The 22,154-nt window shown below is 50.4% G+C and overlaps 5 protein-coding genes across 5 annotated transcripts; 3 read left to right on the plus strand and 2 right to left on the minus strand.

Annotated features, from left to right (window-relative positions):
- Positions 1 to 6,403: 6,403 nt before the first annotated feature.
- On the minus strand, positions 6,404 to 7,695 carry colgalt1-0 (Procollagen galactosyltransferase 1; the record flags this gene model as incomplete). The annotated part of the gene is made up of 3 exons (XM_036638234.1): positions 6,404 to 7,199; positions 7,255 to 7,469; positions 7,525 to 7,695. The coding sequence occupies 3 exons, from the start codon at positions 7,693 to 7,695 to the stop codon at positions 6,404 to 6,406; spliced, it is 1,182 nt and encodes a 393-aa protein (XP_036496427.1).
- A 1,041-nt stretch (positions 7,696 to 8,736) lies between these two features.
- On the plus strand, positions 8,737 to 9,681 carry CGCS363_v006386 (uncharacterized protein; the record flags this gene model as incomplete). Its single annotated transcript, XM_036638235.1, has 2 exons — positions 8,737 to 8,938; positions 8,993 to 9,681. The coding sequence occupies 2 exons, from the start codon at positions 8,737 to 8,739 to the stop codon at positions 9,679 to 9,681; spliced, it is 891 nt and encodes a 296-aa protein (XP_036496426.1).
- Positions 9,682 to 10,492: 811 nt separating this feature from the next.
- On the minus strand, positions 10,493 to 12,518 carry CGCS363_v006387 (uncharacterized protein; the record flags this gene model as incomplete). Its single annotated transcript, XM_036638236.1, has 3 exons — positions 10,493 to 11,529; positions 11,580 to 12,271; positions 12,328 to 12,518. 3 exons carry the CDS (start codon positions 12,516 to 12,518, stop codon positions 10,493 to 10,495), a joined length of 1,920 nt encoding a protein of 639 aa, XP_036496425.1.
- A 1,069-nt stretch (positions 12,519 to 13,587) lies between these two features.
- On the plus strand, positions 13,588 to 14,722 carry ubiG-1 (Ubiquinone biosynthesis O-methyltransferase; the record flags this gene model as incomplete). The annotated part of the gene is made up of 5 exons (XM_036638237.1): positions 13,588 to 13,847; positions 13,905 to 14,087; positions 14,143 to 14,241; positions 14,291 to 14,468; positions 14,522 to 14,722. The coding sequence occupies 5 exons, from the start codon at positions 13,588 to 13,590 to the stop codon at positions 14,720 to 14,722; spliced, it is 921 nt and encodes a 306-aa protein (XP_036496430.1).
- Positions 14,723 to 17,176: 2,454 nt separating this feature from the next.
- On the plus strand, positions 17,177 to 18,563 carry BOA3-4 (Cytochrome P450 monooxygenase BOA3; the record flags this gene model as incomplete). The annotated part of the gene is made up of 4 exons (XM_036638238.1): positions 17,177 to 17,380; positions 17,433 to 17,505; positions 17,565 to 18,142; positions 18,198 to 18,563. The coding sequence occupies 4 exons, from the start codon at positions 17,177 to 17,179 to the stop codon at positions 18,561 to 18,563; spliced, it is 1,221 nt and encodes a 406-aa protein (XP_036496429.1).
- Between the last annotated feature and the right edge of the window lie 3,591 nt (positions 18,564 to 22,154).

Consider the following 22,154-nt stretch of genomic DNA (forward strand, 5'->3'; position numbering starts at 1 on the left):
ATCTTCTTTCCCTTCACATTGCTCCTGATTGTGGAACTGTTTGAGGAGTATCTCCATTGCATCGGTGAAGACTTCAACACTGAATCTTTCAATGCTTTCAGACGCTGCGGTTATAACTTCGGATGGGCTGGCCGAAGATGATGTTTCCGTTGGCCCCATAGTTCGAGATGCCAGAATATTTGATACAATGCGATTGCGGTTTTCCTTCCAATACTGACGAACTGTGTTGATGACTTCTTGCAACTCCGTGCCAAGGTAAGGGGATTCGGGTTCGTCCTTGCTAGGAAACAAGATTCTCCAAATGTTGTACCATTGATTACAGTCATCAAGACCCCCACTTGTTCGCGCGGCAATGGCCTTCTGCTGCTCGCGAGTCATAACATCGCCATCAGCTGGCGGGGGATCTCCAGTTGTGCATGAACGTTCTGCAATATGCTCATCTCGGCTAGAGTCGCATTCAAAGGTGCGCCAACATATCGGGCAGTACAGCTCAGGTCTGGCGTGTTTTCGATGGAGATGTTGTTTGACGTCCTTTACACGCTTCAGGTTGAATCGTTTGAAACAGTTAAGATGTTTGATGGGATCCAACTTGTAGTATGGGCACGCAAACAGCCTGGGCTGTTTAGATGCCGATTGGGCATCGTGCCCGGGGTTGACAGGTATCTTTCCATTCCCATCGTCATCTGATCCGTGGTCTCTCTGAACTTTCACTTTCTTTCTCTTGCTACTTTGGATCTGAGATCCGCTTCTTTGTGGGCTTCTGGACCTAGTGGATTGGCCACGCTTTTTTGAGCCATTGTTGCAAACCACAATCTCTGATATGTCATTGAAGTCAATTCTAACATGTGGACACATGCAAAGACTGAATGTTAGCGTTTCTGTTGGCATTAGCCGCCCTTACATCTTGTTAGTCAATCAGATGGCAGCTTGTACGGGATGCTCTTGCCTGCTCTACAGATTCTGTGATGTCTGTTTCCACCTAAGATGTCTGGTAGTAGTTAGCCATGGAGTTAGCAATGAACTCTTAAACTCAGTAATGTATTTTGATGTCCTTTTGGATAGTGTTATCATACCTCTGTGCCTGTGACCCTGATGCTGGACCTCAAACCAAGTTATCCTGGTTTCAGTGCTTGAGCTTTCATTGAAGACTAGCATAAGTGCTTTGGTTAGTCGTGGTTCCAAAGCATCGCGTATTCAGTCCAAGGGCATTTTCTTCAAAGCTGATGTCTATGGAGGGCCGATTCCATGTTCCGATAGCCCATAGGTCTAAGAGTCTTCTTGCTACGAAATGAGGCCGAGGTGAATTGTGAAAATTGAATCGTGACTTACTGCTCATGTTTGGGAGTTTACCACCATCTTCAATGATTCTCTTGGTGCTCTTTGCCATTTGTGTGCGAGCCACTGGTCCAGATGACCACCGCGGCTCTGGAAAGAAAGGCTCCAAGCAGTCTTGTCTTGCGGAGTCGTTATCAAAGCGACACACAGGGCCTCCTAGCTTCACACGTACAAATGAAACAACAAGAAATCTAAGGACTTTTGGAATCGAAACGCCCAGAGTCTGCCCTTCCCAATTCAGAAGATCCAGGAGATATGGAGCACTGGTTGTGCTCTTGTACGCATCCTGAGATGGGGAATTTCTGTCCCATTCTTTCATACCGGACCAAAGCCCAGTATCGGAATCATTGTGAAGTCCTTGACACTTCCAAACATCCAGTAGACGCGAGAGTCTCTCTTTGATGCCAGATATGGAAGGGCATCGTTCGGTGCTGATGTAGCCTTGCTCTGCCATATAGCCCCGTCTATGTCTCCCTTGCTTTTTTGATGACTCCCAGCTCGATACGTTCCGTCCAGTATGCGATATTGAATGATTCTTCAATCTGACATCTCGAGCTTGGTATTCGTTGTCACACGTTCGTGGTGGCTCGGGTCGTGGAATTTCCCACATTGTCGATGGATCGTCAGTCGATAGAGGCCGCCGTTGTTTGCAACATGGAACAGTCCGAATCATGGTGCTCTATGTGTTGATGAGCATAGCGTACATTTGCAAAGTGGAAAAAAGAGCTCGCCGCCTGATCTTTGCATGTTATGCAGTCCCGATTCGGTATTGAACACGCAAGAGCCCCGTATAAATCCGGCTGTGAGACACTGCAACCCAAGCGGACCGTACCCAATCATCATGATCCACACCTTACTCTCATGCAGGCGCTCCAGCACTGCCTTGGCACCAAAATCTTCTCCCACAAATGTGGGATATCAATACCGTGGGTTCATGGGACTGTTGGGGCTGCTCGCTACCCAGCTCAATCCTCGGTGCCCAAGACAGCCCAATATCACACTCGGTCTCCTGCGCGCGTACATACCGATTCTCATATGGCTCGCAGCATGGTGGACGGGGAACTGAGTTCAATTCTTCAAAGTAACGGCATTCAACGATGAAACCAGAGATCAAGCATACATCAATTAAATTTTCAAATGGCGTTTGGCTGCCAATCCACCTCGCGGTCATTTCTAAGCTCGAGGGTATCTAATCCGCCCAACATTCAAATTTACTTGCAATGCCGACCACCAGTTCGTTGAATTCACTCCCTGACAATGCTCCGCCCCGACGTTCCCATACCCGCTGTGGCTGGAGTTTTTGCACTTTGTCGTTACTGGCGAGAAGCCGGTACGCTCCATATCGCATGCTGTTTTAATTGGGCTAGCGTCGCAAGGCATCCGCTTAGGCAGACGTGTTGGCCCATTGCCTATCGAATTTCTCCAAGTACTCTGCAAGCTGGGTAACATTCTGGCTGCTGTTCTGCCCAGCCAAAATGCGAGCAGGCATTGGTGGTGACGTATCGCGATGCCAGGACTGCAAACGCGACATCGCCAATGACTGACTTCCAACATCGCGTCTACAATCAGTGCCCGTATTAGCTGATTGCACATCTCAATTGATCTATGTCATTTATGGAAAGATAGAGAGATTGAAGAGGGACTCACTTAATGCCATCAGTGTGAGGGCGAGATGATACCGCTGAAGATGATCCGGCCGCAGGCATTGTGCGTCTTCGTGATGTGACCGCAGTCAATAAAGCTATCAATCTGTCTGAATGATTCGATTGCGCGCCATAGATATTGAGAGGACTAATCTGAATTCTGTAAGATAAATTACAAGCTCAAGTCGAGCAGAGCAATCTAGGGGCTGCAACGGCGCTATATACTATGTTATCCCACAGTCTGTCCATCAAATCGACTTCGTTAACCCACAATCTCTACATTACGCGATCTGTGGTTTGGTGTTGAGCCTCACCCGTGTGCGCAGAAACTTGCGGCTCGTTTACTGGTTATGTAGCGCCATTGCAGGGACGGAATGGACCCTCTCCCGCACATTTGTGTGTTCTGCGGCAGCGGTCGCCATCCCCAGACCTCGAATCGACCCCGGCCAAGCAGGCTGGCAGGCGAACAAGGCAAACCACACGCTCCCACTGATGAAGTGCGCGTAAAATGTGATTTTACCTTTTCTCTCCGTGCCTTCCGTACACATCCTACTCTATCTCGTCTTTAATCTCTCAGCAATCTCCATCCGGTTCGTCTCAGGCAACACATAACAACATGGAGTTCTATCCCTCCTTGAGTCCTGCTCGGAATCTGGAGCTCCAGTTTTCTTCTCAGTTCCGCCTTCCAGGTGCGGGGTCGGGAGTGCAGGCGGCCGCCGGACATTCTCCCTCCAACAAAACCATTATCCGCCTTTTGAATTCAGCAATTAGCAAACAAAATCCATTTAACAAGAAACATTTTGTATCTGACAAAGGCGATGCCAGTGTCCACGACCGAATGCTACGGGAAGACGCCCGATACACTCATCATGACACTCTCGACGCCCTCGACGCTCCCCATCCCAACCGCAAATCTTGCCATTTTGGAGACCCTTTCAGCAAGCTCAGCTTTTCGACGACCTTTGGTAGCCAGAACTCTGCCGACGAACCCTACTCCAACAAGACTTCTAATAGCAGTTCCCTGAGGCACAAAGCTCCTGGTAGCCGTCAATTTCCCCCGCCGCCGTACCGCAGATCGGCTGCTTCCCTGGTCAACATTTGCGAAGGGCATTCTCCGTCTCTTCAGCATACTGACCGTTTGCCAACCACATCCCCATGCAAACCGCCAGAGTGTCACCACTCTTCTGCCCATGATCCGGGCCAAGCATCGATTCTTGGCCATGTCCCGATCACGGCCGATACTGGGCCTGAATTTCATTTTTCTGTGCCCCCATCATCCGATTGCGAAGGCAATGCTGGCGGTTTGCGGGATGCAACAAGCCCCCCGACCCTCCACAGTGTTGAAAACAAGGGCTGGAGAAGGCTAAGGTGGCGACGAGGTTTTCGTGCCGCCGTTATTAACCAGTTCCGGAAAATACGTTCCCTTGGCCACTTCAACAACGGCCATCGCGTCAACACACGACCTGGCCAATCGTCCAAAGGTCGCCGTGCAAGGAAAGGTTCGACGAGAGGCACTATCCAAAAGACAACATCGAGTGCCCACGGAGGTGCCAAAACACCAAGCCGAAAGCGACCGCGATTGAATAAGGGCAAAGCCAATGAAGGCACGGACGGTGAGGAGGAGGAGGAGGAGGATGGCGACGATGACGACGAACCCGACGGCGACCAGGTCTCGGAGGTACAAGTGCATGGACGTTTTCTTGCATGCCCATACTTCAAGCGCTGCCCCAGACGATATTCGCGATGCTCACAAAGGCGTTTCGACACTGCCCCGCACATGCTACAACATCTTCTCAGAAGCCACGTCGTATTCACCTGCCCTCTTTGCAACAGCACATTCGATACAAGCCGTCTCTTTAGCCGACATTTCAGCATTCAGCCTTGTGAAGAGCACCATTTAGAAGATGCCGGCGAGCGTATTGGCGAGGAAATGGGAACTCGACTGAAAGCCCGCGAAAAAAAGCGAAATATCCCTGAGTCAGATCGATGGTTTCAGATCTGGGACATCATATTCGAGAACCACGAAAGACCAAGTTTGGCATGGATCGATGACCCTGCAGCGGCTATACTGAGGACATGTATCAAAGACCTCGCTCTGATCAACCCTTCAGACATTCCCCAGGATTTACACAAAGAACTTAACAACATAAATTCACGGCCCCACTTGGAAAGAATCTTTCTCCTGACTGCGGAAGCGTTTGAGAATGATTCAGCCCGGCAACGTTTCCCGCTAACAGACGGGGCGGAAGCCAGATCGGACATTGCTCAAGCCAGTGTGAGCCACGCTCAAAGCCATGCCACAGTCGGAAATGAGAGCCTTCATACGTCAGAAGTAGAGGTCCATCCCGAGGGTACCAATGAGCATACTAGGCAGGAAGTCCCTGTGACTTTGAGCCAGGACGAACAGGTCCTATCAGCAACTGTGAATCCCAACGAGTTGCACTCTTTTCTTGAAGACCATGAGTGGCTGCTGGATTATCAATCCTACCATGTTCCTGGGTCTCATGACGCTTCAGATCCTCCGGCTTGACAGGCCGACAGAAAATAAGGCCACTAAGGCGGGAATTTTGCTTTTTCAATCCAATGATGTGACCACAAGTGGGTGGGTTGCATGCAGCTTTTCTTATCTTTACTTCATAGGGCCACTAGCAGGCGAATTCAATTGGTCTTGACTTTGCTGAAGTCTGGGGAGACGGTGGCTTGATCATGCGGGATTGGTAGGGCACCTGGAGACTGGAGTCAATCATCGTATGCCGGTTTCATTATTACATCATTGGTTCGTCTGGCGTTGGAACATATTCCCCGACCCCCATAGATTGCTAGGTAGTGTCATATATTTCAACGATACCTCATCCTTAAGAGATACTTCGTATCCCCCTTTCTCTCATGCAAGATAGACAAACACCTCTATGCATCGTCCTTCCTCTGAAGCTCTCATGTCCATAGCTTCTATGCGTGATGAGCCTTGCAGAACCAAGCCAGCGTGAGTTTGTGTTCCTGGAAAGGGCATTACCGTTGATGTCGTCACTTTCGTCTCAGGACTACAGTGCGCTCAATTGTAGTGCATTCTGAACAACGCGTAACGGCACTTGATGGGATGCTTCAGGACGAAGATCAACTTCTAGCAATCAACAGCACCATTTCAAGAAACCGTTGATCCCTTTCGTAATAGGACCCAAATTGCTAAGTTCCGAAATTGCCATCGGCTCATCTGGAATACTCGCACTTAAACTTCGTTTTGTGTCGTTTAGTGGTCCGGCACCCTTCGTTTCAATGCGGTATTACCAACGCCAGCTGGTGGCTATGAATTCCTATTAGAATACCTTGGTACATTGAGCCGCCGTATATTGAACCAGGAACTGGCACTGATAGTTTGGGCACACAAGAAGATAAAAAGAAATGGCAGTTTCTATAATATAAGGTATCTAACTATTATCGGGGTATTGATCCACAAAATCTGTCCTGCCGTCCAGCAATGCATCGGCATTGAGCCTCACGCTCCACCTCACCATGTCGGTCATACTCTGATCCCTAAACCCATCGCCGTGATTTCCAATGTCACTCATTGAGCTGAGAGGACCAGCCGCACGATGGTGATGGAAGAGAGCCGGCTGCGTTGTCAAGCAATTATGAGGCTTCCTTCCCTTGGCGCCCTCACAGAAGAATCTCAGAAGGATATCAGCAGCATCACTGACATCCTTCAGCGCAACCTCTTGCAACAGCTTCCTCGCACCCTTCTGGCTGACCGCGTAGCCAAGTGTGCAAACACCTTCCTGTGCGTGGTGAACAGCACGGGTGTGCTCCGGGTACTTCTCCTTCAGGGTGAAGGGGATGTTGAAGGTCCAGAGGTTCTTTTTCGGGGCGACAGTGACATCGTTTGTGTGGATGATGCGAGCCTTCGGCACAGTCTTGCTGTCCTCGAACGGGAAGTGCATACCACAGTGTCCGATCCAGAGAAGATCCCAGTCATCGCCATATGGCGAGACTTTGGGAGGAATTGTGGCGGGGAGATGCTCAAATGGGATGTCGGGTATCCTACCCAGAGTGTTGTCAGTTGGCACTGGGTAGCTTGGGTCGACGTAGGACAAAGGCGCCTCCGCCAAGGGTTGGATAAGTGCTTGCGTCGACAAGGCGAAGTCGTGTAACTGGTGCCTAATCCTAATGTCCCAGTCGACGTCATCTTCGAGGATGAGGGCAGAAGTCAAGTTGCGACGAACGATTCTATGGAGTGGGTCAGCGAAGGAGTCAGTTATCTGGGAGGAAAGGCGCGTCTCACTCGCCAAGCGCGTTCATGTGTCCGCGCCAGCAACCAATGGCTCCATTGCTGAGCTTATCATGTTCACTCGTCTTTGGGATAGCCTTATCCGGCACCTTATCCCCGGGAACACCATCGACGAACTCAATTTCCATGTCGCTAAGAGCGGCCTGGAGAAGAACGCCATCTCGACGGTCTGTCCTTGACGGAAGGCCAATGACGAAGATCTTTTCAAACTGCAGACTATTGTATCAGTACACCACCCAACTCAGAGGCCAAGAAGAAACTCACACCCAATGTGCTGTTGTTAATCTTGCTCATCAAATCTGGCAAGGATGAGCTCCGCCTTTGCCGGATCTGGCCGAGGAATGGATTATGCAAGAAGAAGACCAGTGTGACAAACACAGCCCCGAGGATACAAAGATCCCTCTTGGACGTCGACCTGACGGGCATGAAATGCATCTTCATCTCCTCGCAGCAAAACAATGGGGAAAAGAAGAAGAACGAGGAATTCCTAACATTTTGCGCCATGGGTTCCGCGAGTGCCGGGCGCCTCTTCTTAAAAAGCAGATTTGAGCAAACAGGCCGTATCAGGCATGATGGTGTGGGTTGTCAAATCTTACCCGGCGGGATGTATGGGGCCGGATCAGCCAGCCCCCAACGTCCAAATTTGCGAATGGCGGCTTTCCACTGATAGGCCACGATGCATGGGGGAGCATAGTGTGCGGCATGGCTCTCCTGCGTCGACTGCGCCGGGATGCATATCCGCAGCCCGCCGAAGCAAACAACTTGCAGGCGAGTTCCAAATTAACGTGGAGCCAAGGGGGCCCGGAGCAGAGGGAAGAAAAGGGGAATGATTAGATTGTTTGCTTTGCCTCACGGAGCTGAGTTTTGGTTGTGGTGTTGGACCTGAAGCGGTTAACGCCATCGCTTGGCAATACGAGTTTGTGTTGGTGCAAGTTGGGTTAAACTGCAGGCAAAGTGGATCGCTAGACCTTCGTGATTGGACCATTGGCAGGAAGCTGAATCGCAAGCGCCGTAGCCGTTTTCCAAACCATCGGCAACGCAATAAAGCCTTTTTTGGTGGTCTACCCACTATTGGAAATCCACATTGGCTCTTTATGTTTAGTTTTAAGCTTGAATTCTCTACGAAAGCCCAGATATCGTGACTCGAGGATATGCTATGGTCGCAGTGGTCCCCTGAAGAAGGCCTTGACGGGCAAATGGTTGTTTGCTTTTCCCCAACAATGTCGGTGTCAACCCTGGCTTATCGCAGCAGGCTGAAAATTGCGCCTCGACGATCTGCGCACGTGGTTGGTCCAAGTAGAGCAGGGTGTCGCTGTTTGTTGTTCCAACATGATACCAAGGAGTGGGCCGGGGTCCCAAGCTGTCGAGTTCCAACTCAGCAAGGACCACGATCAAGTTGGAGCATCTTAATAAAAAAACAAATGTCAGAGTCAACAGCTCTCCCTCTCATCTTGCGGAAAAGCAAGCCAATTCAACATGCTCTTCCTTGCTGTGTTACTGTTCACCACTGTCCCTTTGGTGTCTTCCCAGTTCCTCAACCCGTCTCAGAGTAGGGAGCTTTGGAGAATCGGGCAGACACGGAAGGTTCAATACAACACCAAACTCGAGAAATATACCATTGCCCTTTGGCAACAGGCCATTGCAGGAGGTTCTGCGACTCTAGGACCAATCATTGTGGGTAAGAGTTGACAGAGTTGATTGTCTCATAAGGTCACATCTAACTCTAGTTCAGAGACTACAACAGGTCCAAAGAGAGAGTTTGAATGGAAGGTTGACCTCGAGGAACTCGACTTGGGCGCCTCCAATGTCTTCTTCTTCTGGCTCTTCGAGGGAGACAAGTCCGTTCAAGGACAGGTGAAAAAGGGACAGGCCTTTTCTTCAGCCTTCTTCAACATCACCGACGAGCCCGAACCGAGCAGTTCATCCTCCATCAAGTCTTCAACAACCCGAACTTCAGCTTCATTCGCCTCCTCTTCCGAGGCATCCTCCACATCGTTAGCCTCAACGACGACAGAAGTCGAATTGACCACAACTACTTCTGAGGCGCCTACCACAACACAAGTGCGCGTCTTGCCAACCGCACAAGAGCCGGGACCGACATACAAGACGAAAGCAGGTGACGCGTCGGCGAGCAACGTCCCAGAAGTCAGCGTTGCCGACCCAAACAGTCTTTCGGTTGGGGCTCAAGCGGGCATAGGTGTCGGGGTGGGGCTCGTCGGCGTGACGTGTGTTGTGTGCGTTATGTTGTGGTACAGGTACCTCAAGAAGAAGCAGCAGACGATCTCCGAACTGCATGGTAGCACGACCTTCCCACAGCTGCCTGGATACTCTAGGAGCCATGGTGTTGGAGGTGAGGATCCGGAGTCTCCTGTCGACAAGCCAGGTTATTATGTGAACAAGAGGCCTGTGGAGATCGACTAAGGGTTAAGGGAGAAGTTATTATGGCTGGGGTTGTTTAACAGACTACGCTGCGCGTGGGTTGTCCATAGCTGGTTTTTACATTCCAAACTCTTAAAACTCAAGGCATTAATCTAAAGCCCAAGTCTCCATGCCCAATTGCGCTCCGTCAAATCCTCCTGCGGATATCCGACATCAACGGCCGGAAGTAGGGTCGGCAGTTGAGAGAACACTGCCTGCTCAGTGGTCCTCAACAACATGCGCTCGCATCATGGATGGTTTGCCCCTCATCGATAGAACGGAGTGATATGCGACTGAATTCGGGCACAACAGATGTCGGCAACGCAAGCTGAAACGCGACGAGGTCAAGCCCGCCTGCGGGTAGTGTGTCAAGTCTGACCGAGAATGCGTCTTCTCGGCGGCTTCGATGATCCGCAACTTCACGGCTTCATCTTGCTGCATCTTTTCCACTTCCTCACCTCGCTCCTTCCACATCACCAGAAAGCTAGCAAAAATGTTCCAGTAGAAAGCGCGCCTCTCTCACAGAGAGAAAATGGAATGCGTAATGCTGCTTGAATGAGTAAGACTCGTGAAGATGTCAGAAATACAGGTAAGATGATACTGTGTGAAGGTATTCTATATTGACAATTATATATCAAAGCTCTATTCCCTATGTCCTAGGTGCTGAAAATCTTTGGTTACATATCTCGTAAATGTCGTCCGGTCGTCATCATTACTTGCTCAAGAACATAATCATGATATGCGCGAATGCCAACGCTAAGCTGATGCCCGCTAAGTCGTGTGTATATATACAGAATGCTTTTCGTCATTATCGTCAATTGCGTTTATCATTCAGCTTTCCAAACCAACGAAACCATTCGTTGGTCGGCTGTCTCGTTGATGGTTTCGGTCGCGATGGTGGTCTGTCGTTGCTGGTCGGGAGGATCGGCTCGTCCAATTTCTTCCTTGCAAATTTGGTCCTCAATTGTCCGCATTTCTTTACCAAGAATCCCCTCCTCTTCGGGTGTGACAGGTCGACGATCAAGAGCGCAGCCAGCGTCAAAGGAATGCCAATGGCAAAGAAGAGCCAAAAGCTCATCTTGGCCGCGGAGAAGTCTGGGGAGATGCTGAGGAAGCTGGAGGTGAAGTTGAGCGGGATAAAGATGGTCGCTAGGCCAGTGAGTCGGGTCAGGTTCCCATTTTGCTTCACTGCTCGCCTGGCTTCCTCGGCGTTGATACCGTTCATGGCGATGTTCTCGATCGTGTGGATGCGAGCTTGGCTTTCATTCATTTTCTGCTTCACATTCCTGAAATCCGCCCAAAGAGCTCGGATGCCGTGGTTGTCCTCTTCCGCAATGGGCTGAGGAGGTCGGTTATCCATCTCAATGATGGCGCCGCCAGGTTGCATCCCCCGGATAGGTGAATGAATCTCCGGAGGAAACAGGCGCGCTATGGCCTCACTGATCATGGCCTGGTAGTAGCCAATGTTACGACGCCATGGAGATAGCTTCTTGAGGATGTTATTTTCAATGTTGACGAAGTTACCACCCCAGTGAGGCTTCTCGAATTCCCACTCGATCTTAGCGATGGTGGTCGTGACATATTTCAAGGCCCGCAGCCAGTCAACGATGATCAAGCGATACATTCCGAGGGCGATGTTGCGCTCGTCTTTGCGCACCAGATCGAGCTCGTGGGCAGCCATGCGCTGACTCCAGTACACGACGTCCTCGTACAAAGTTCCTTGTGGAGGTGCATCGACAGGCTGGGTTTCATTTTGCAGCCATGCCTTCATGGAGGGAGTCTGCTGGAATGGACGATAGCCACCCCATACAGGCTTACCTCTGGAGACTGTAGGATCGACAAGCAAGATGGCTGTAGGGGTGATTAGCCTTTGCCTGACGCAGGGCATAAATCGAACAAACCTGTGACGGGCTCAGACGCATCCTTGCGTGGCTTCCACCACAGCGAAGTTTTGGATCTTGTCAAGGTGATGCTGTCACCAGGCTTGTCCAGCAGACCGTCTTTCAAACGTGTCCGGCTCCTATCGCTATCGATGCGCCGCAACACATTGAACATGCCGCTTTCGTACTCGGCTTCTTCGAAATCTTCCTCGGTCTCGAAGTATCGAGCTCGCAGATACTGCAAAGTGAAATGGTTGCGTTGACGGGCATCGACATCCAGGCTGGGAAGTTCTACCCACGGGTCACGAGGATTGTGGAACAGATAGTCGTCGATGTGTGACTGGAAGAACTGAGGATCAATATCGTAGAAGGAGCCTAGCAACTCGACAAGATCACGGGAGAGATCCTCGGCAACGATGAGTCTGATTTGAGCAGTGGTGGAGGTTTGCGGTTGATGTTTCAGGAAGCGCTCCAGCCCGGGTACGTCGTTGATGAAGTCCGGTGATTTCTTGGCCTGGTTGTCGGTGTAGTCGACGACGCAAACACGAGATCGCTTTGCTCGCTCTTCTCTATGGCCTGGTTTGTTCCCTGGGAAACACTGCAGATATTTCCACTTGGGCGGTGCAGCGGTGACCTCCATCCAATAGCCAAGATAAGCCAGATGGGGCAATTTCTGGGAAAGACTCTTGATAAATCTCAGGTACGGCTTGGGGCTGCGAGACGGAGCGTCAGTGGAAGGACTCTCAGTTCAAAGAGTAAAAAGACGGACTCTTTGATTTCCCACTCTGATTTGCATTTGACGCCTTCGTAGAGATCGCCAATGTAGTATGTGTTCCCAGCGGCATCGGTATGAGGCAAAATGGCATATTCTTTCCCCGCCCAGTCCTTCCAGTGTTTTTTCTCGTGAGGTTTCAGGGCTCTGATCTCCCGGCAGAGGAGTTCATGCTCGCCCTGAGCCATGGCGGAATGGCCGTCTGGTGGAGGATGAACTTGGCCTTCGAAATCCATTTCCTTGGAGCGGGCCGGACTGGCGGTGGAAAACGTCTGAACCATCCTGGAGGCTAGCACCAGCAACTGACACTAGTGATGGCGTGGTAGAGGAGATGAAGGAAGCAGATATGTGACGGCAGAGCGAGGAGCCATAGTCTTGACGAGGTGCCTCAGGCATGGTGGGCTTGGTGTGCGCTGGCCGACGAGTTTGATGCAGTGTGAGCTTGATGCAGCGAGAGCCTGCAGAGGTGGGGTTTGGGACTGCAAGTGAAGTCTTGGACGGTGCCGTAGATACCGTGAGCAGCAGTAGTGGGCGGCGTGCAGCACCACGCACAAAATTCATCATTCGCTAGAAAAAAAGGTCGATCTTTGCGGAAGATATCTGGTTGGCTGAACCCCGCACCCTCAAGTAGTGTAGAGTCACAAAGAAGGCGCAGTGGTGAAGTGGAAGAAGGAGCCGCCCGACTCGATGCACTTTTGCGGGCTGACTTGCTGACTTGAGCTCGGAACGACGCTAGCGAGCCACACTAGACACCTGATTTGGTGGGGGCTGTGCACACATACTGCATAGTACTGCATAGTACTGCATAGCACAAGTTGCCTTGGAGTCAGCCTTCCATGCAACACCCCCCTCGTGCCACTCGCAGCTGCCTTCAATCCTCGGTGGGGAATCCCTCTTTTTTCCGTTTATGGTGCTGCCTACCTTAAGGTCAATTGAAGGTAAGCTCCAGCCTACAACCTTTTGAACCCATCGCCAACTTACCGAACAACACAACTGCCAGCTCTCTCGCGATACGAATACATCTACCGTGCGTCGCCGCGTCAGAGCCTGATGAAATATCCACACCCGCTTCCGTTTGCTGACGTGCCCAGGGAATCGCTGCCACCAAAGAGCAAACCGCGAAGAGGGGTACGCTTCATGCAGCATTTCTTGCGCTCGCTGTTTTCCTCATCCTCTTCTCCCCATCCATCCTCTCACACTATCACAGAACCCACCAACACCGCCCCAAGAGAGCCGGAGAAGACGAAGACCGCCGTCATGGCCCAGCCGGTGCTCGTCAACGGCGCAAACGTCTCCCAGGCAGACCAGGTCGCTTACGCCAGAGACAACCTGCAGGCCTGGGACAATATTGCTAACGAGTGGGAGACCTTCCACACCCCCGGCCAAGACGACGGCAGCGATATGTTCACCCAGTGTCTGCTGCCTGTCGTGTGGGAGCTCGCAACTGAAACCAAGACTACTGACGACCTGGCCGCTTGGAAAGAGGGCGAGACCGTCCTCGATCTGGGCGCAGGGAGGTGAGCAGCTGAAATTGCGACGAGCGAAACGCGCAAGCTGACCTCGCCACTTTGCAGCGGTATAATTGCGCGCATGTTCGCGAAAAAGGGTGCCCACGTGACCGGCCTTGACTTTTCAGATGCCATGCTTGAGAAAGGCCGCGAGCGAAGTAAACGAGAGACGCTCAAAGGCAAAATCGAATATGGCAAAATTGATCTTATGAACTACGATGACATGGCAGCCTACATGGAGAAAAAAGAGTAATTTTATCTCTCCCAACACTGCTGCATTCACCTGCTAAGTAACTGCGAACAGGCGATTTGACATCATAACCATCAGCACAACACTCAAATCTCTACCTTCACTAGATCCTGTTGCTAAGGCTCTGCCACTCATGCTGAAGCCCGGTGGACGGTTAGCATTATCGACTGCGGAACACATAATATCTGCTGACATCTGACAGTGTCGTGGTCGTTGACCTTCACCCCGCATTCTCAAAGCCGGCCGGCCATCGCGGCATGGAGATTTACGAGGATCCCAACACCGGCAAGCAGCAGCTAAGCACTTACATTAAGATTCCAAAGTATCTTAACGTCCCACCGTCAAAGAGTGAGGCCGTACGTGGACAGCCAGAGCCACTGGTAAGTTTTCAATTTCTTGTACATCTTTTGATCAGACACTGACCTCGCAAAAGTGGGTGTTCCACCGACCCTTCTGGTCACTAATGGAACCTTTCTTCAAGAACGGATTGGTTCTGGATGCCATGCGGGAGCCAGCTTTCGAGGGTGCACCTCAACCCCAGCAGGCACAAAGCTACCACAACTTTCAGCAAACTCCCATGCTGCTGGCTTTCCGCCTACGGCACAAGGACCAGATCAATGGCGCACGGAATTGACAAAATGGTCATAGAATAGCACTGTAGCCTTGTACATAGTTCACCTGCCGTGGAAAGGTCTTGGTGTCCACCCCGTTGGACGGGATTCTAATCTGGTGGGAGGATTTGGGCCCACGTCGCCCTGCAGTCACGACCAAGAGATGCCGGTCACCTACTTCGACTCAGAACGACCCTCCTTACTTCCGATGTTCCACGGAAATTGCCTATATTTCCCCCGACTCCTGAGTTGAGTACGTGGAAGTAGGGACCAACTTCACGGGCCCACGACGACTTACTGAATCACGACATGAACCATGCACCTAAGGCCTCAGACATGGTTTTCACAGGCCACGATTTGACGGAGCACATCATGAAATTACGTGCCACCTTTTTCCAAACATTTCCAAGTCTGCAAGGACGGCTCTCACATCAGATTCACATCAGATATATTTGTGGGAGCATCATGATGGTATTTATGATTTCGCCTACACCCAGCCGACCACGCAATGCAGACCACATGGCTCTGCTTCCTTTTTGGGCTGCATGGGCTCGGCGGCGTGTTGAATTTTACACAATTAGATGAGCAATTCTCCTAGTGCTCGTCAGCGAGGAAGCTCTGCCAGAAACGGATCCTGGTGGCTTTGGGCAATCTTGTTGAAACGCGGGTTCTTGTACTGTATCTCAGTCAATTTCTATGTGTTCACGGAGTGAAAATCTCCCAATATCACCATTTTCATTCACTTCACCCAGACGCTCTTCACATGCCAGGTCAGGACGCTGCACGTTTTGCGATCAGCTTGGCTTAGCTTTGGTGCTGAAGCCTTGATAGGCGTTAAGGCAGCAGAGACAGGAGCATCCTCATTATTCTTGTTCAAGACTACGAAGTCAAGATTGCAGTATTAAGCGATAGAGAGCAAAGCTTGCTAAAGCTGTAACTGGAGGCAGCAGACGAGATGAAGTAGTCAGATGCCCTATGATCTTTTCTAAGTAAACCCAGCAAGACGGTGACAATGCCGATGACAATACCGATGAGGCAGAGAATTCAGAATCTATCTGACGTTGCCGAAGAAGTATGCCTAGAAATCGCATGCACTTAATTCTAGTTGCCCGCAGGAAGAGAGGTTAGCTGGGGCTAATGAATGAATGACAAATTGTTCCAGCCGCAAGTGATCGTCAACCAGAGCGCAGGCAAACTCAAATGCGCTTTTCATGTAGGGTTAAAAGTAGCGGTAATCTGCAAAGATAAAGTTTGTCAAAGACTCAAGAATATTTTGCCCGCGCCCTGGCGCCGGTATGAACGCACAACTGCACAGGCCAGAAAGATGGTGAAGATTCCGAGATGCATGACAGGCTTATCCATGGGTATCACTACAGCATTTCGCATTATGTACTCTCTCATAAACTCTGCAAAAAGGCCCGACAGACAACTTGACTCGGTCGTCCCCCGCACGAAACGTGCGAAGGACCAAGAGGATCAACGGATCCGGGGCGCCACCGGCTTGGCAAACCGGTTTGCACCCACCGGCACATGCCCACCGGCCCGCACCGCCCTACCTCCGACATTGAAGACCCGCCGCCGTCACTCATGGCACCACTTGAGCACTTCATAGTTGGAATGAGAATAATTCGACACAAGAAACCGTTCAAGTATCATCAAGTTCGGTTACGCTCATTGAACCTGGCCTGTTGACCATTTGGTTTTATTACCCGATCGCACGATTAGCTAGGCCTAAATCATCATGCCGCTAAAGAAACTTTGGGGTTCAACGCAACTCGGAACTCTCGGACGGGACTACTCCAGACTAATTCACGATTGCACAGGTGCACATAGCTTGGTTACTACTGCACATGGGAATTCAACATGCAATTCCCAGTACCCATGCCCATGCGTCTCATGGGTCGAAAAGATCTTATCACCCGATAAACACTGAGGGTTGGTTGCGCTTGACTTACACCCTTGATTAAATACGTGGTGGGGACGCTTTTCATTACTGCGGGCTCCTGACTCTTTGCCCTTTGAAGGAACAATCACTGAAAAGATTTTGAACTCCATCATGATATTGATACCGCTGGCAATCGTTCTCAGCGCGGCTGTAATATACGCTACAATTCGTGGGATATATCTCCTATGGTTTCATCCATTAGCAAAGTATCCTGGACCTAGGATTGCTGCCATATCCAATCTGTGGTACATATACGCCTGGTATGCCTTCTCTATGACTCTATGTAGCATTGGAATACGGCTGACCAGGAGGGCTCGGCTAGGCTTTCCGGAAGATATCCTTGGATTATTGAACATCAATTTCAAATTTACGGTATCAAATTACGCACCACCTCTCACGAAACCTCATGCTAACTAGATCAGGCGATGTCGTTAGAATTGCGCCAAACGATTTGGTGTTTCGCACACCACAGGCCTATAAAGACATTTATGGAAGCACCGTTAGGCGGCGAGAGATCTTCGTCAAAACTGACATGCAAGACTTGTCGGAATTTACTGGGTTTCCCGACCTTGGCGTCGCCGCTGAGAGGAATCCCGAAACTCATGCCCAAGTGGCACGCGCGCTGCAGCCATCATTTAGCTCGCGCGTTCTCCATGGTTGTCATGATGTGATTCACCAGGTTGTTGACGAATTTGTCACGCAACTTGAGAGACGAGGAGAAGTCAACTTAACAGAGGTAATTGCTCGAAGGTGACACCCACATGATTCGCACCGTTGACTTTAGCTAGTGGGTCGATTACTTTGCCCATGACATTTCTGGCGAGTTGGTGTACAACAGGGAGGCGAAGATCATGAAGTCAGGTGAGATTCCTACTTGACAGCATTAAAGGCCATTGGTCAATTAAAATTTCCCATCATAGGAGATCCAACACCGGATGTAATAGCATCGCGGAAAATGTCATATCTAGGAGCAGTGATCGTGGCACTGAAACGGTTTCCCCTGCTCAAGTTCCCTCTATTCGTTTGCCTAATTCCATGGGCTTTAGCATCTGGCATATCCACCTTCGGCAAAACTGTTCAAGGGTACGCACGCGCGCGGATTGCAAAAGGTGGCAAAGTCCGACATCTAGACCTCTTGGAGCCCATCATACCCCCCGAGGGGTCAATCGTATCACAAGAAAGCAAGAAACGCAGCGACGACTGGATCGTTGCCCAAGCCAACTCACTGATGGCAGGAGCTTTGGGTCCGGTCACAAACGCCATAATTTCGTCAATTCTCCTCTTGTGCGATTCGCCAGAGACAATGAAGCGATTGCAAGAAGAGGTCCGGGCCACATTCGAAAGATACGACGACATCACAGTGGAGGCATGCCAGTCTGCGTGTCCTTACCTTAATGCCGTAATCGAGGAGGACTTGCGTCTTGTGACACCAGCACCGTTCGGCCTTCCAAGATACAGCCCCGGTGCAGATGTTGATGGCCATTTCGTACCATCAGGGGTATGTCCTTTGCAACTGCCTGTTAGAGAGAGTCAATGACTTACTTTGAACATAGGTTACTGTACAGACTTGCAACTTCGCGGCAGCTCGCAGCCCTGATTATTATTTCTTGCCACGAGAGTTCCACCCGGAGAGATTTCTGCAAGAAACCCATCAATGGTATGATCGGCGCTTCAGTAACGACACTAAACACGCCGTCATGCCCTTTTCAATTGGCCCACGGCGTTGCACTGGCGCAACCATTGCGTACACGGAGCTATGTCTTATACTTGCCAAACTGGCATGGGCACTTGATGTGAAACTATCCGCGCCGGGCAAGAAAGTGAGCTGGGAAGCAGACGTGAAGGTTTATGCAACATATCGCTTCCCAATTGTGTGGATCAGATGCGAGAAGGCAAAATTGATACCTCTAGTTCTGTGAAGAGGCTGTACGATCGAACCTATGTGCAATAAGCCTTGCAGATCTAGACTCGGTTTCAGAACAATTTTGAGGATGAAAGGCCTCCACGTCTTATATTTCTGTGGATGTTTCCTTGCAATTCTAATCAACATTGTCGGGGTAAATATCCGGGCCAATCTAAAACCAATATTTCACCTCAAGAGAGCTGACAATGCCGATTTCCCGCGTCGACTTTCGTAATGCGGCAACTTGATAACAGTCAAAGACCTGATGGTGCCTGCGCTGAAACTTTTTGGCCCAGGTGTATGACCACAACGTAATCTCGGATGTCATTACGAGCTTGTTAGGTCGATGCTCTCTGCAAAGCCAGGGTGCGTCTACAATATATGCCACCGCAAGAACTGGATCATGTTTTGAAATGAACTCATGCACATTGCTTTGCTGTCTTTCAATCAATCCTTCCAAAAGTCTTGAGCAAAGCTCACCTGATCTCCACTCATTGACACATTTCCGTTGATGAATCGCAGACCGTTCCCGAATGTGCTATCAGTCACGGTAGACCTCACCACTGTGGTATCAGTGTTGGCAATTGTGCCCAAGCACAAGTTTCCCGCAATTACTTTGGCTTTGTCACCAGTAAGGTTCCGGCGCCAGGTCAGATGGCTATCCAAGTCACCCTCTTCAGGCCCTGGTTTCGAACAGTGGTCCCCGCTTCTGGTCCTTGGCTCTATCTCCAGCAACAACTCGCGGGTTTGATTTGGCACGTTCAGGCCTTGATCTAAATTAAGTTAGGGGATTGCGCCCAACTTCGTGATTAACAACGTAGTGTGGAAGGGAAACTCTACCATTGCGGTAAGTGGATGGTATCACACGACTTTGACCCATCTGGTTGGTCAAAAGCGCGATACTGTCTTTCAGCAGAACGTTGGTTTCCTCCCCAGTGGTCTTGACTTCCAGCAAAGCTTTGTGAGCCGTCGCGAGCTCTGTAGTTACCCCTTCCGTAGTGCCCACATGGGATATCCCCATTTGGATCAACAGATGGAGATTCGCCGTGTCAAGACGGCCCAACAGCTCGTCGAGTTTGTTGTTTTTCCCCGTAGGATCCCTGAGCGCAAGGAGAATATTGTGCGTCTTACTGTTCCTTTGCTGCTGTTGTAAAGTTTTCAGAAGGGTTTCGATATTCACCAGAATACCTTCAATGTTCCTCAGTTGGTCTGCAATAAGGTTATTGTCGTCCAGACTAGGCGTTTGTCTAATAGACTGGAGGGTGCGGCCGGTGTTGCATAGAATGGAAGCAACGGTTTCGATTGTTTGAGGAGCGCTTCGGACATTCTTGATGGCGTTGACTACGCGCTCCGTGACCGCCATGACGGCACTCGCCAATCCGAGGACACTTGCTGTGGTCCCAATCGCTTCGGCCTAAACGTAACGTCAGAGTCAGGTTAAATACGAATTTAAGAAGCAGTAAGTTACGTACCATTGTTGATCAGCGTCTAACGTCCGCAAACATCTGCTGGATAAAGATGTATCGAGAAAAGGCAGCGGCCATACCACTGCTCGTAGTTGTGATAAGGCTCTTCTCCCCGCACCTGCGTAGTTTCAGCCATTTCGCATGCAGGTCGCTTACGGTACCCGACGACCAGCCCGATAATTATTTACCACGTGATTGATGTCAGGTGAGACTTGTTTCCAAATTTGGGAGATTCTTGCCCGCGAAAGCTCATTCGTGAGCACCGTAATTCCGGGCGGGGACAGGCGCTCCCTCCTTCACCATGTTTTCGACCTGTGACACGCCCACTGCCCACACCCAAGAGTCGAATTTACCGAGATCACGGATGACTCAAGACGGTCATGAGTGCAGAGGGACACGGACAGACATTCCAGACCCCGTCTCAGCCGTCGCACCCGAATTCGTCGCATGCGATCTCTGGCTCGCACTTCGGAGATAACACCAGGCTACATCTGGGGGATGTCATTTACAATTTGTGTGGACGTAAGATGAACATCGGGGAGTTCCACTAACATATTGGGTCTAGCTAATACTGTTTCAATCCAGAAAAACGCAAGTCGGACTCTTTAAGGGGCGTTGGGACCGACTTTACCGACGACGAGTTCCTGACGTATTTATCCGACACCGATCCCTGCGACAAGAAGGATGCCATCAAACAGGATAACCTACAATCATGGCAGACAGCCTTCAACGATCTGCTCGCCGAGGGCAAACTCCTCAATGACTGGCTTGACGACAATGCCTCCAGATCTATTTGGATACAGGACGAGACTGGAGTAGGCCATCCCATTTTATCGGCGAAAATGCTCGAGCATATCGATTCGTGTCCCAAGCGCCAAGACCTCTTGGTGGCTTACATTTTCTGTCATCAGCGACACAGTGTTGCGGATGTAGTAGGAGGTCTGGCGTATACCCTCCTCGTCAATCCCAGCCTCCAAGACACAGTTCTTCCGCAAATACAGAGATTTTTCTACAAGAGTATTAGGACTTGTCGAGAGGATGGATCACACTTTGGTCTCTTTTCGCAAGTTCTACAATTGACTCTAGAGACTGTTGGTCAAACTTTACCAACCAAGCGCATTCTGCTTGTAGTGGATGGAGTGGATTGTTTTCGCCCAGATGGCGACAGGAATAGCAAGACTTCACAACTCATGAAGCTGTTCAATAAGTTCCTCGGGAGCTACCGTACAATGAAACTGATGTTCACCACCACAGGAAGAGGGATTTCGCCGTGCCTTGAGAGTTTAGTTCTCATTGGTCCAGAGTTGCTCATAGGCCCTCCCAAAGTGGCCCAGGCTCTGGGTCTTACCGACGCGCTCAAAAAGGTCACATTTTTTGGCTACACAATACAGAAAGCGTACAACGAGCTCAAGGCATCCGCGACCAACGAAGAAGATCTATCATGGTTTGACCACTGCGCCGTCACACAAAAGTGGTTGCGAAAGCCTCGAGAGTTAGATACTCCTATACTGTGGTACCGAAGAAGGTCACAAGCGGCCCAATCTCCAAGTCAGCTGGCGTTGCATGTCGCAGAATTTCGCCCTATGCAGAGTCACGACATTAGGACATATCTTTCTTTGTTCTCTTTGTTGAATCCGCGTTCAGCAACTTTCGATACCGTCGACCATGGTAGGATACACCCGTCTCGAATTCTTTGGAGTGTTTTTGCATTACTTCTTGTTTTGACTTGCCGTTCGGAGTCAGCAGTCGCACATTTTGTGGTTTCCCTTCCGTCGAACCACCGGCGTTCTTTCAAGATGTTCTGTGACGCTATGGAATGGGACCATGATCTGGTCACAACGACGCTTCCGGGGGGGGGCTTCCGGATGTCAATCTTCATTTTACAGACAAACCAAGTTCCTTAGTGACGGCGATTTCTTGAGCTGCGGTCAGTTGGTCAAACGTATTCTTGAGAAAGGAAGGCGACAAGCGTGTCAAATTACCCTCGTACTGGACGCTGTGGAAGTCGTGAAAGTGCGGGACTATCAACAGTTTCTGTCCTTTCTACAAAGCTGTGCAGTGCCCGTCCGGATTCTTTCGTGCGTCAATACTTCGATTCGACCCGAGTTAGCAGAGTTGGAACGGGCCTCGCATCATCCGTG

This window comes from Colletotrichum siamense (assembly GCF_013390195.1).
Source record: "Colletotrichum siamense strain Cg363 chromosome Unknown KSG_Cg363_contig04, whole genome shotgun sequence".
In the NCBI taxonomy this organism is placed as follows: domain Eukaryota; kingdom Fungi; phylum Ascomycota; class Sordariomycetes; order Glomerellales; family Glomerellaceae; genus Colletotrichum; species Colletotrichum siamense.